The sequence below is a fragment of the Acinonyx jubatus genome, chromosome E3, assembly GCF_027475565.1.
Source record: "Acinonyx jubatus isolate Ajub_Pintada_27869175 chromosome E3, VMU_Ajub_asm_v1.0, whole genome shotgun sequence".
Taxonomy (NCBI): domain Eukaryota; kingdom Metazoa; phylum Chordata; class Mammalia; order Carnivora; family Felidae; genus Acinonyx; species Acinonyx jubatus.
The window spans coordinates 22250903-22264410 of record NC_069398.1 but is presented as its reverse complement, the minus strand read 5'-3'; the positions used below and the strand labels follow the sequence as shown (position 1 = coordinate 22264410).

The following is a 13508-nucleotide window of genomic DNA, read 5'->3' as shown; positions in this document are numbered from 1 at the left end:
AAATTGCCTGCCTGATTAATATGGCCCGACACAGCCCAAGCTGTTCCGCATAAAAAACAGCCGTTTTTCTTGCTCTTTCTTCAGTGCTCTTCCCCCTCACTCCATTCCTTCAGCTCGTTGCCTTTGTTTTTTCCTCTAACACCTGTGCTATATATTGTCCGCTCTCACACGAGGAGGAGGAGAATGTATTGAAATGCCTTAGCGCCCTCTCCCATGCTGTTTGGTTTCCGCTTGGTATTTCCAATGCGGCTCAGCCTAAGCAGAGGACCAGATTCGTGAGTGCTCCCCTGGACGGAGCGCGGTGTTCCCACGACTGAGCCACGCACGGCATGTTCTCTGGGTATCAAGCTTGCATCACCGGGAGCTCCAGGGAGGCCAGAGCTCGACACCCCTGTGTCCAGCCTGGGTGAAAAGGACTCTTCTCTTTTATTCCGGTTTTCAGGGATGAGGGAGCTGCTGGGTCTTAGGAGGGAGGACCTCAAAGGCAGGCGGTCCCGTCTCCTGCCCCCCCCCCAGGAGATTCTAGGAACGCGTGCCAGAAGAGATGGGGTGTACCCGGCAGCACGCTCCTATGCAGGCCGAGGACCCGCTTCCTTGAATACGATTATTTACATGTGCCTTTCGTGTCTGATTCTAGAATGCAGGCTCCACCCGAGCGGGCTGCTTGGTTTGGGTTCCCTCAGAAGCAGACCCTAAGACTAAGATTTGAGTGCACCATTGATTCGGAAGGTGGAGAGAGCAAACACCACCAGGGCCGTGGGGAAGTAGGACCTGGAAGGGAAGGCCTCCCCCTTAGGGTGTGGTATGCAGATGGCTACTGTGGGTGATGGAGGGGGGGAACCCTCCCTCGTTTCACTAGGGGGACCCTGGGAGCCCTTGTAAACCGCTGCCCTTGGAGTCAGCCTGCTCCTGGGGTGAGCGAGCTGGGGTATTCATGCCTCAACTCTTGGCCGCCTCTGGATGGGAGCAGATGGGGGTGGGGCGGCAGCAAAGCAGGCTCCAGGCATGGAAACGCAGGTGCCCGAGTAGGGAGTGGGGCAGGTGGGCAGTAAAGTGGGACCAGGCGGTGTGAACGGGCACCCAGGCCGCCTGGGAGACGCGAGATACGTACCCGAGACTGCTGCTTCTGGTTCCTTTGGGGCGGCAGGTTGAGGAGAATTGGGGCTGGACCCCTTAACGATCTCCTCCTTAGGTTCCAGTCTTTGTTCTCAGCCAAGGGGGGCCCGGAGGGAACTGGTGACGCACACCTTGGGCGCACGTGGGCCGTGTCCATCCGCAGCGCCCATGCCTTCCGCCTTCCTCTGACTCTACTCGGCTGGCTCTCTTCCCCCAGGTGCAAGGAGCTGAAGTACTCCAAGGAGCTGCCCCAGATCTCCATCATATTCATCTTCGTGAACGAGGCCCTGTCAGTGATCCTGCGGTCAGTCCACAGCGCGGTCAACCACACGCCGACGCACCTGCTGAAGGAAATCATCCTGGTGGACGACAACAGTGACGAAGGTATGGGGGCCGCCAAGCTGCACGAGTGTTTTGGAGGGAATCGTGGGAGCGCGCCGTGTCAGCAAGGGGGAAAATGCCACTTGCATTGTAACACGAGTCCACCTGTCTTTGTCTCCTGTCCCTGGGGCATAGCTACAGAGAGGAAGACATCTGGGCGCACGAGCACTGGCCCATTAGACCTCGAGGCCTGCAGGGCTCTTAGGAATAAATGACTGGCAGGGCACCCTGGGTGGCTCCGTCGGTTAAGCGTCCAGCTCTTGATTTCAGCTTTGGCTGGTGGAATCGAGCCCCATGTCGGGCCCTGCACTCACAGTACAGAGCCTGCTTGGGATTCTCTCTGTCCCTGTCTCTCCCTGCCCCTCCCCAGCTTGCTCATGCTCTCTCTTTCTCTCTCAAAATAAAGAAACATTAAGAAAAAACTAAGACATTACCGGTGGGGCGTCCAACTTCGGCTCAGGTCAGGATCTCGTGATTCGAGCCCCGCATCGGGTTCTCTGCTATCAATGCAAAAATTAATAAACATTAAAAAAAAAAAAAAAGAAGTTACTGACCACATAGATGGACTCATTTTCCCTTCTTCATATTACCTAAAGTAGATGACAAGAAGCACCTAGATTCTTCCCCACTCCCCGCCCCAGCCCTACCCACTGCCACGGTCCTTTCACAAGAGGTAAAATAAAAAATGAAATTCTGGGGGCACCTAGGTGGCTCAGTCGGTTGAGCGTCCGGACTCCGGGTTTTGGCTCAGGTCATGATCTTGAGGTTTCGTGAGTTCGAGCCCTGCATGGGGCTCTGCTCAGGTAGGGTAGAGTGTGCTTGGGATTCTCTCTCTCTCTCTCTCTCTCTCTCTCCCTCTCCCTCTCCCTCCCTCCCTCTCTCTCTGCCCCTTCCCCACTTGAGCTGTCTCTGTCTCTCTCTCAAAGTAAATAAATAAACTTAAAAAACAAAACAGTGAAATTCCGTCCTGGGAGGGGAACCACTCATCTTGCATCCGAAGTCCTCTCTGGGCCGCCGAGCCAAAAATGACTGGAGGTAGAGACGAGCAGTGTTCACAGGTGTTTTGGAGGTCGGCTCCCTTTAGAATAGTGGCTCAGTTTAAAAAATATAAAACAGGCGGGGCGCCTGGGTGGCTCGGTCGGTTAAGTGTCCGACTTCGGCTCAGGTCATGATCTCGAGGTCCGTGAGTTCGAGCCCCGCGTCGGGCTCTGTGCTGACAGCTCAGAGCCTGGAGCCTGTTTCAGATTCTGTCTCTCTCTCTCTCTCTGCCCCTCCCCTGTTCATGCTCTGTCTCTCTCTGTCTCAAAAATAAATAAATGTTAAAAAAAATTTTTAAAAAAAGTTTTAATTAAAATATATATATATATATATAAAACAGGCAGGTATTGGGCAGCAGGAACAAAAATCCTCCGGGGTCCCTGGAGGCAGGTCAGGGGGAGGCCTGGTGTCCAAGTGGCGGCGGATGAGTCTTGCTAACCGTGCCCTTGTGTTGGCTCCTGGCCTAAGGTAATGCGCTGTGCTCGCCGCAGGGAGAAACCCCCACCAGCTGATGCCACAGGAGAAAGCCAGCCAGGGTGCGCGCTGAAGGCCAAGGAGGCTTATCTTCTGAGCCACGGGAGGACTAGGGCAGGCTAAAGCCCTGGCTCTCAGCGTGCTGGGTAGAGAAGGAGAAAGATTACCCCGCGTGTGCTCCCGGGCTAGGAGAGGGTGAACAGGAGCCAGGACGATGCCACGGGTGCCGTGTGGCACCCGGCTATCTCCGGGAGCTCAGGGCTGAGCCACGTCATTGGCCCGGGCACTGAAGTCCCCCTGCCCCTTCTGAACTGGCTGGCTGGGCCCCCGAAGGGCTCCCGTGCACCTGGGCCCAGCAATATCCCAGTCGGGTACCGCCTTCTCCGAGGCCTCCAGAGTTGGAGGACGGAGGGGTCACTGGCTGTATTTTTCACATCCTTATTTTTCTCTTTTTACCTTTGGCCGTTCCGCCAGGTGTACATTCTGCTAACACTGGCCCTGGCGGTCTTCTTGTGAGAACATGGCGCGTTCAGTTCCTTGGAGCCTCTAAGCCATCTGGCGAAGCCTGTCTCCCTGACGTGGCTCCCAGAGCCCCTCGCGGCATGCGGCGTGCCCACCGTGGACCCCTTGCATCAGCAGAGGGCATCCCTGATCCTCCTTCCCTCCAGTTGGTGGCTGAGTCCCACCCACTTGTTCCCCAGGTGTCCCCTGTGGGTGCCCTGCTCACAGAATCCTTTGCTGCCGTCCTACGGCCCTAGCTGGGTGCTCCCCCAGCACCCATTCCCCTGCCCACCCAGCACGTAGCACGTGATACCTCCCCGTCTTGCACAACTGGCCTCCCACGGTGCTGGATAGGACGGGGTTTCTCAGGGCCCGTCTGGCATCGGCCCTCGGTGAGTCTCACCCAGCCTGGGAGTGAGTGACAAACATGAACGAGGCTTGCAAAGGGCAAGGGGGGGGGGGGGCTAAGTGGCCTTGTGGCAGGAAGCGGGGCAGAGAAGAGCTCGCACACCCAGAGAAAGCGGGTGCCGGACGGCATTGAGGTGAGGACCCACGGCCAGTGGGGCTCCCTCCCCTGAGGAGATCTTGGCGGAGCTCAACCAGAGAGAAATGGGGGTCCAAGCTCGTCTCAACCAGAATGGAAACTCCGGTCTCTGGTGGGCGTCTTAGTTTGGGCTGCCCCAGGAGCAGACCCTGAGACAAAGATTTGAGTGTGTCAGTTGATTTGCGAGGGGGAGAGAACACCTCGAGGGGCTGGGGGGAAGTAGGACAGGAAGGGCGTGATATGCAGGTGGCCCCTGTGGCTGAGGCAGCTTAATCCCACTTGGGGGACTCCGGGAGCCAGGGGTGTAAAGCCCCCTCCTCTTCTGAGCCAGTCTGCTCCCCGGGGTACTTAGGCACCTTCTTCAGCTTTCCCCTCAGAACCTCCTGGAGCCCCACCCTGGAGGAAATTCTGCTCCAGGAGGTCTGGAGTAGGGCTGAGAATGTGCATCTCTTACAAATTCCCAGGAGGTGCTGATCCTGCCCCTACAGGAACCACACAGTTGAGAACCACCGAGTTACCATCTCAGGGGTTCGCATGTAAATAAAGCTGTTCAGTGGGTGAGAAACGGGGTGGGAGAGATATTCGGTCCAGCCTGATCATCAAGTTAATTCCCATTCATCCTCCTCTGTCCCCCCACCCACCCTGCAAATCCCGGTGGACCAGGAGGAGACTATATTAACACTCTTTCCCCCTTTTCTGTCCTTCCTTCTAGCTTCTGTATTTTCTCCAGGCTAGAAATACCTTCTCTTTAACTGCAAGAGGGACTTAACATTTTTTTTCTCTGTTGAGATTTTCTTTGTGACTGGTATTATCGAGTTTTGTAAATGTTCTATATACACTTGAAAAGACCCCCCCACACACACTGTAATCATGGAATTGAATTCCTGCCAGACATCAATTTTGTGTATTTAGATAGACTACGAGTTTATTTTCTTAAGGCTTTTTGATGATGGTGTTTTCAAATCTCCTCCTACGATGACTTTTCCTTCCCATATCCCTAATAATGCTTGATTTCTGTATCTCGTTGTCAGTTTCTTTGGTAACTGTAGATTCGTGTCTGTGTGGTTTCATCGTTAGTGGTGGCTATCACCCTGATGTAATACTCCCTTTATCTTAAAAGCATCCTTTTTTCCTTGCCTCGAATTTAGTTCATCTAACCTTAATATTGTTATCCCTGCTTACCTTCTGCTCAAGTTTGATTAAACCATTTTTCCCCAGCCTTACTGTATTTTCCGGTCTTAAAAGTAATGCGTGCTCTCTTTGTAGGAAACTTTGAATGTATCAAAAAGTAACTGGAAAATACAAATACCGCAGAGAGTAACTGAAGGCAACTGTTCATTCCCCCCGTTCTCCCCTTCTTAAAAATGTTTTTTTTATTAGAGAGAGAGAGAGAGAGAGAGAGAGAGAGAGAGAGATCTCAAGCAGGCTGCATGCTCAGTGCAGAGCCTGACATGGGGCTTGATCTTATGACCCTGGGATCATGACCTGAGGCAAAATCAAAAGTATGATGCTCAACCAACTGAGCCAGCCAAGGGTTCCCCCTCCCTTTCTTTTTAAAAAAATTTTTTTAATGTTTATTTTTGAGAGAGAGAGAGACAGAGTGTGAGCAGGGAAGGAGCGGGGGGGTGGGGGGGGGCACAGAATCTGAAGCGGGCTCCAGGCTCTGAGCTGTCAGCACAGAGCCCGATGCGGGGCTTGAACCCACGAACCATGAGATCATGACCTGAACCGCAGTCGGACCCTTAATCGACTGAGCCACCCAGGCACCCCACCCCCTTCTTTTTTTTTTAATGCAGGTGTTACATAGTTGAGATCCTATAGTAAAAACAAGTTAATATTCTTCCTGTTTCCTCCCCTGAACTGTGAAGCATCATAGCTCTCTTTTTATTAAAAAAGATCTCCAAACATCATTTTCATGAGGGTAGAGTTGTCTATTCTCAAGCCGGTCATGCCTGGCTCAGGTGGGAACTAGAATCCCACAGCTGTATGTTATCATATCCATTAAAGGAAAACCAAGCTTTATCAGGAAAAAAAAGAAAGAAAGAAAGAAGAAAGAAAGAAAGAAAGAAAGAAAGAAAGAAAGAAAGAAAGAAGGAAAGAAAGAAGAAAACAGAGAAAGAAAGGAAAAAGGAGAGAGAGAGATGGAAGGAAGGGAGGGAGGGAGGGAGGAAGGAAGGAAGGAAGCAAGGAAAGAAAGAAAGAAGAAAACAGAAAGAAAGGAAAAAGGAGAGAGAGAGAGAGATGGAAGGAAGGGAGGGAGGGAGGGAGGAAGGAAGGAAGGAAGCAAGGAAGCAAGGAAGAAAAGAAAGAAAAACCACCTGGTCCAGGGAGTGTGTGAATAAAGCCAGAAGGCTCAGGACCTGTGTGTACAGGTAAGTCAGGGTCTTTCACTTGTTAGGTTTGTTTTTACATTTGTTTCATTCGGCTTGAGTACTGATGTTGACCCAAGTTAAACCCAAGTGAGATGCAATTCTTTGTGCTCCTGTACATTAAACCGAAATCCCTCGGGCAAAATTTACCAGTGATCGCGGCGCACCCAGTCCAGCGGGCACTTTCCTGCTCTGATCCGGCCACGTCTGACATTGTTGGTGGCTTCCTTCCTGGCCCTTGTCTCCTCCTGAGACCCCAGCACCGCTGTCTTCTCTGCCTTGGCTCCCTGCTTCGAGGGGATCACTCATGATTCTCAGTGTCGGGACACGCGGGGCGCTTCCTCCCATGGGCACATGGTGAATGGTCTCCAGATCCGTCCCTGCAGCGCAGAGCAATTCAGCCTCTCCCCTGAGCTCCAGACCTGCGTCCTCTCTCTCCTCAAGGGCCAGGGTCCCTCTGAACCGTAAGCTCAGTCTGTCCTATGACTAACTTAGCATTCTCCTCTTGGCCTCGCAGACCTGCTTCTCGTTATCTCCTGTCAGTGAAGGGCTTTACCTCGTCACCAAAGACCAGAAGGCTTTTCATTCTCTTTCTGCTCTGTTTCTCAGCATCTGCTTAGTCCCTCTTGAGCGTGATCCCGCCTGGCCGTGTCCCAAGCCACTGGTCTTTGTTCAGATCATCAGCATTTTCCCGCTTTGATCTTTGTTTGGGGGGTTGAGGCTGAGGGAATTCAGGTGCACGGAATTGTATCAATCATCACTCTTGCCACACCCCGCCACGGTCATCCTTTATGATTTTCCCTTACTTTTTTTTAAAGTTTATTTATTTTTGAGATAGAGAGTGCAAGTGGGGGAGGAGCAGAGAGAGAGAGGGAGAGAGAGAATCCCAAACAGGCTCTGAGCTGTCAGCGCAGAGCCCCACGCGGGGCTCAAGCCCACGAACCGTGAGATCATGACCTGAGCCGAAATCAAGAGTTGGATGCTTAACGGACTGAACCCTTCAGGTGTCCCTCTTGTCCCTTACTTCTAATTGAGACAGAATTCACATACCATCAAATACACCCTTATGAAGTGTGTATAGTTCAGTGGCTTTCAGTATATTCACGACGTTTTGCAACTGTAACCACGATCTAATTCCGGAATATTTTCATCGTCCCCCCTGAAGAGATCCTGGACCTGTTTAGCCATCTCTCCCAGGTCCTGGGGCAACCACCAAGTATTTCTGTCTCTATGAATTTGCCTCTCCTGGACATTTGCTATCAATGAAATGTACAGCCTGTAGCTTTTGGTGTCTGTCTTGTTTTCGTGCAACGTACTGTCGCCCAAGTTCATCGTGTGGTGGCATGGATTTACGTCATTTCTTTTTGTGGTTCAGCGACATTTGGTTGTGTGGAGGTAGCACATGACCTTTCTTTATTCTTCCATTGATGGATAGGTGGGGCGTTACTGCTTTTTGGTTGTTACGAATAATACTGCTAGGAACGTTCATGTAAAAGTTGTCGTGTGGAATGTTTTCAGTTCTCTTGGGTACCTACCTAGGAGTGGAATCGTTGGGTCCTGTGATAATTCCACGGTTCATATCTTGAGAAGCCATCAGACTGTTTTCCCCAACGACACGGTTTTTCGCAGGAGCGGCACCATTTTGCATTCCTACTGGCCATGTATGAGGTCCCAGTTTCGCCACATCCTCAATATTTGTTATTTTCCTTAAAAAAAAAAAACAAAACACAAAGGCCACCGTGGTGCGTGTAAGGTGGTATCTCATGGTTTTATTTGCATTTCACTAATGACTGATTATTTTGAGCATCTTTTCGTGTGCTTGCTTGCCATTAGTCTGTCTTTTTATTTAATTTTTTTTTTACTCTTATTTATTTTTGAGAGACAGAGCACAAGTGGGGGAGGAGCAGAGAGAGAATGAGACACAGGGTCCGAAGCAGTCTCCAGGCTCTGAGCTGTCAGCACAGAGCCCGATGCGGGGCTTGAACCCACAAACCATGAGATCATGACCTAAGCCAAAGTAGGATGCTCAACCGACTAAGCCACCCAGGCACCCCCATTAGTCTGTCTTATTTGGAGAAATGTCTATTGAAATCTTTTGTCAACTTGAATTTTATTTATTTATTTGTTTGTTTGTTTATTATTTTTTGAATGTTTATTTTTGAGTGAGAGACAGAGTGCGAGTGGGGGAAGGGCAGAGAGAGAAAGGGAGACACAGAATCTGAAGCAGGCTCCAGGCTCCAAGCTGTCAGCACAGAGCCCGACGTGGGGCTCGAACTCATGAACTTTGAGATCATGATCTGAGCCGAAGCGGACCAACTGAGCCATCCTCGTGCCCCCTTTTGCCGATTTTTAAAATGGGTTATTTGTCTTCTTAGTGTTGAGTTGTAATTGCTTATGTCTTCTGGGCACACACTCTTATCAAATATATTCTGTACGTAATTTTGCAAATGTATTTGCAGATATTTCCTTCCATTCTGTGGATTGTCTTTTCTCTTTATTGATAGTGTCCTCTGATGCACAAAAGCTTTTCATGGTCATGAAAGTCAAGTTTTTTATTTTTTTCTTTGCGTGTTTGAGCTTTTGGTGTCATATCTAGGAAACCATTGCCTAGTCCAAGGTCACAAAGATTTACACCTATATTCTCTTCTAAGTGTCTTGGAGTTTTAGCTCCTACATGTAGCTCCATATCCATTGTGAATTCATGTTTGTGTATGGTTTGAGGTAGGGGTCCAAATTATTATTATTTTTTTGTCCCATGAGGATATTCAGTTGTCCCAGTACCATTTGTTGAAGGAACTGTTCTTTTTCCCATTGAATGGTCATGGCATCCATGTCAAAAATAAATTGCCTTGTAAGTGTAAGGGTTTATTTTTGTACTTTAAATCCTATGTCATTGATTTATGTGTCTATCCCTGTGTGAGTACCGCCTTATCATTATAACTCTTCCTTTATAGCAAGTTTTAAGAATCAGGAAGTGAGTCTTCCAGACTTATTCTTCTTTTTCAGTATTGTTTTGTCCATTCTGGGTCCCACGTGTTGACATGTGAATTCTGGGTCCCACGTGGGACATATGACACGTTTGTCCATTGCTTCAAAAAGGCAGTTGGAATTTTGTCAGGGATTTTGCATTGGATCTATAGGTCAATTTGAAAAGTATTGTCATCTTAGCAATATTAATACTTCCAATCCATGACGTGGAATGTCTTTGGTACCTGGCTGGCTAAGTCAGCAGAGTGTGCGAACTCTTGATCTTGGGGTTGTGATTTGGAGGCCCATGTTGGGTGTAGAGATTACCATGACATGGAGGGTCTTTCTGTTTATTTAGATCTTCTTTAATTTCTTTAAACAATGTTTTATAATTTTCAATATGAAAGTCTTGCCTTCTGTTTTTTTTTAAAAAAATGTTTATTTATTTATTTTGAGAGAGAGCGAGAGAGCACACACATATGCATGAAGGAGAGGGGGCAGAGTGAGAAGGAGAGAGAATCCCAATCCTGCTGAGCGTGGATCCTGATGCAGGGCTCGAACCCACAACTCTGAGATCATGACCAGAGCCACAATCAAGAGTCGGATGCTTAACTGACTGAGCCACCGAGGCTCCCCTACAAGTCTTGCTTTCTTTGTCTAAATTTATTCCTAGATATTTTATTATTTTTGATGTTGAATTGTAAGTAGAATTGCTTTCTTTATTTCATTTTTGGACTACTCACTGCTCGCGTATAGACATGCAGCTGATTTTTGTATATTGATCTTGTATTCTTCTACGTTGCTAAACTTGTTTCTTAGCTCTGATTGTGTGTGTGTGTGTGTGTGTGTGTGTGTGTGTGTATACTTCAGAGCTTTCTGCCTGTAATGTCACGTCACCTTCAAGTAGTGACAATTTTACTTCTTACTTTCCAATCTGGATGCCTTTTATTTATTTATTTTTTGCTTAGTTTTCCTGGCTCCTGTATTCTTTTCGTGCACTTTTTACGAAATGCCTGATATCCTATCATGTCAAGAACAAGAGTACTGACCCGTGTACTATCTTAATTGTTTCCAAAGGCTTCTTCTGGAGAAGACAGCTAAGTCACGAGCGAGCTCAGGGAAACACAGGACACACCCTTGTGGGGACATCTGGCAGGCTGTTGTGTGCACCAGTGCTGGGGATAAGGCAAAAATCGGGACCGAAGGAATGGCTGCTCTGTGTTTTCTGCCGGCGACCTCATCAAGGCGCATTGCCTACTCTTAGAAGGAGGTCGAAGCAGACCACGTCTGGGGGATGAAATGAATGTCCTCCGCTGATCCAGGCAGCGGGCATGGTGAGAGAGAGCACAGACTATGTCAGCCTGTGGTCAGAATATCCCATTATAGGGAAGAATGGGGACAATCTATCCTCATTCAGACATCATTTGACTCATCAGAGCAGCAAAGATGACAAAGATTAGTAAGAGTCCGTGTCGGTGAGGATACAGAGAAAAAAGACTCTCATATCCTTCTCATGGGACAGAACCGCATATCTGAACAATTTATCAATTCATATTGAAAGTTCTGGGCTCATTCAAGCAATCTATCCTCAGTCGAAAATGAGGTGAGTTTGCAGAAGCAAGAGTAATGGCAACTCGCCATGTGTCCGCCTCAAGTCCCGCTGCCCCGCTGTGGACAGTTGGCTGCAGTGGCTATAGGTCATTGTCACCTTGGATCCCTCCTCACCATCCTCCTGGGGACCTCCTTTGCCCCCTCTCCTATGCTAAATTCCAGGCTTTTCTCTTTTCTTGGTTTACGTGCTTATTTTGGTGCAACATAACAGCTAGGAGCCTCCTTAAGGGACTACGAGGAAGATAAAGTCTTTTGAGATCATCCGTGTCTGAAGAAAGCTTTATCCTCATTTTCTGTGTGATCGATGGCCTGGTTGAGACAGATATTCCCTTCTTTCAGATTTTAATGTTTTGGCTTCATTATCTTTTTTCAATGTTTCGTAAAGGAGCCAAAGGCATTCCGATTTCTGATTGTGTGTGTGTGTGTGTGTGTGTGTGTGTGCGCGCGCGCGCGCGTGTGTGTGTGTGTGTTCTCCTTTCTGGAAGCTGGTGGAATCTTCCATTTTGTCCCCAGAGTTTTGAAATCCACGATGATGAGCCTTAGTGTGGGTCAGTTTAGTGGCTTCAATCTGGAATCTAATGTCTGTCAGTTTTCGGAAAATTTCTTGGAACATTCCATTGATAATCCCTCCCCATTTTCCTCGTTTCTCTATTTCAGCGTCTCCCACTATTCCATTAGTAAGCCTCTTGGGTGGAGCCTTTAATTTTCTTATTTTTTCTCTGCCACCTTATCTTTCCTTATATTTTTGCCCAGCTTTGTTTGCTCTCTCTTGAGTTTTATCTTCCTTCCCTTCTAGTCAGTTTTTTTTATCTCTGCCATCATGATTTTACTTCCAAGTGCCCATTTTTACTCTCTGAGAGTTCCTTTTTATAGCATATTGTTCTTATTTAATAGAAGCAATATGTTTTCCTATCCCCTGGAGGATATTAATAATATTTCGTCTTTTGTTTTGGTTTTTTGTTTTTCTCCCTGCACAGTCTGGTTCCACATGGTTTTTGCTCTTTGCTGTTTGGTTTCTGTCTCCCCGAGCTGAAGCCCCCCGCCGAGGTCTGGCGAGCCTGCTGTCTGCTCAGGATCGCCACCAGTTTTGACAGTAGAGGGTTGCAGGGGCTGGAGCACAGGGTAGGGATGGGGATCTAGTGATCAGTTTCCTTTCGAATGGCCTTCCTTCTGGTGCCCCTCATTTCTGTTTCCCCAGTTTAGTCACCCCCAGTTCAAGAGGTACCCGGTGCGTCTGGCTTCATTATCTCTCGAGGATTCTCCGGTGTGTGTTGAATTGGTTTCTCAGTGTTTCCCATGGTAGCTGGAGGTCGGCTGCTAGACATCTCTCAGCGCACTTTCTACCACTTTCCAGCTTCCCCGGTATTGTGGCTGGTGTCTCCTCTTGTGTTTTCTCTGACCCTGGGAAAGCATGTGTGGGTTTCTTTCATATTAAAAAAGGAATCAGTGTTTTCGGGGTTTATGCTTCAGGGAAGCATCTCACATTCGTGAGTTAAATTCATCTCCCCCCCCAAATTCCATATTAATTTTTAATAATTAAAAAAAAATTTAACGTTTGTTCATTTTTAAGAGTCAGAGAGAGACAGAGCGTGAGGGAGGGGGCAGAGAGAGAGGGAGACACAGAATCTGAAGCAGGCTCCAGGCTCCGAGCTGTCAGTATAGACCCCGACGAGAGGCTCGAACTCACGGACGGTGAGATCGTGACCTGAGCCGAAGTCGGACGCTTAACCCACTGAGCCACCCAGGCACCCCAGTTTTTAAGAACTTTTAATATGGATTGATAAATTGCTCTCCAGATATGTGGTCTGTCCCACGAGAAGGATATCAAAGTGTCTTTTTCTCTGCATTCTCATCGACACTGATTCATTATTTCTTTTTTGTCTTTACGGTTCTGATGAGTGAAAAATGACATACTTTTAAATCTACATTTTTTTTTTAACCCTAATGATGACGGGAACTTTTTCAAATGGTTAATTGTCTTTATTTTGATAGAGATTTGCCAGTTGATGACCCCTCATTTCTTTTTCTCCTGGAGAATTTGTCTTCGCTTTACTGAATTGTGAGAACTTTATAGATATTAAATAAACTTCTTTCACAGTCATCTTATGGGCGTTTCTCCCCAACCTGTGCTTTTGACTTTAATTTGTTTATTGTATTTTTTGACAAATATAAATTATACATTTCTACATAGTCAGATCCATTAGTCTTTTCTTTTAGTGACGCCCCGAGAAAGTTACTCATCATCCTCAGGTGGCGCAAATATTCATGCATATTTTCTTACAGGTAAATCGTTTTGTTTTTTTTCAAAATCAATTCCCAGTGGATTAAACATTTTCGTGTTCAGGTATAAGAGTTTCAGCCTGGAGACTCTGGTCTCAACATGTGCTTATCTCAATTTATTTAATACTCTATCCTTTAACCACCGATTTGAGATTTCCTATTTTCATATGCTACCATATTTCAGATGTGGAAACATGGCGGCTGAATCACATGAGGACTGATTGGTT

The 13508-nt window shown here is 47.9% G+C and overlaps 1 protein-coding gene across 3 annotated transcripts in view; it reads left to right on the top strand.

Moving 5' to 3' along the window:
- GALNT17 (polypeptide N-acetylgalactosaminyltransferase 17) overlaps nucleotides 1-13508 on the top strand; it is a 439855-nt gene that overhangs the window by 200545 nt on the left and 225802 nt on the right. For all 3 annotated transcript variants that reach the window (XM_015069888.3, XM_053213855.1, XM_053213856.1), the window contains one exon: nucleotides 1334-1500. In XM_015069888.3, coding sequence (XP_014925374.1) covers nucleotides 1334-1500 — 167 coding nt within the window. The remainder of the gene's footprint in view (nucleotides 1-1333; nucleotides 1501-13508) is intronic.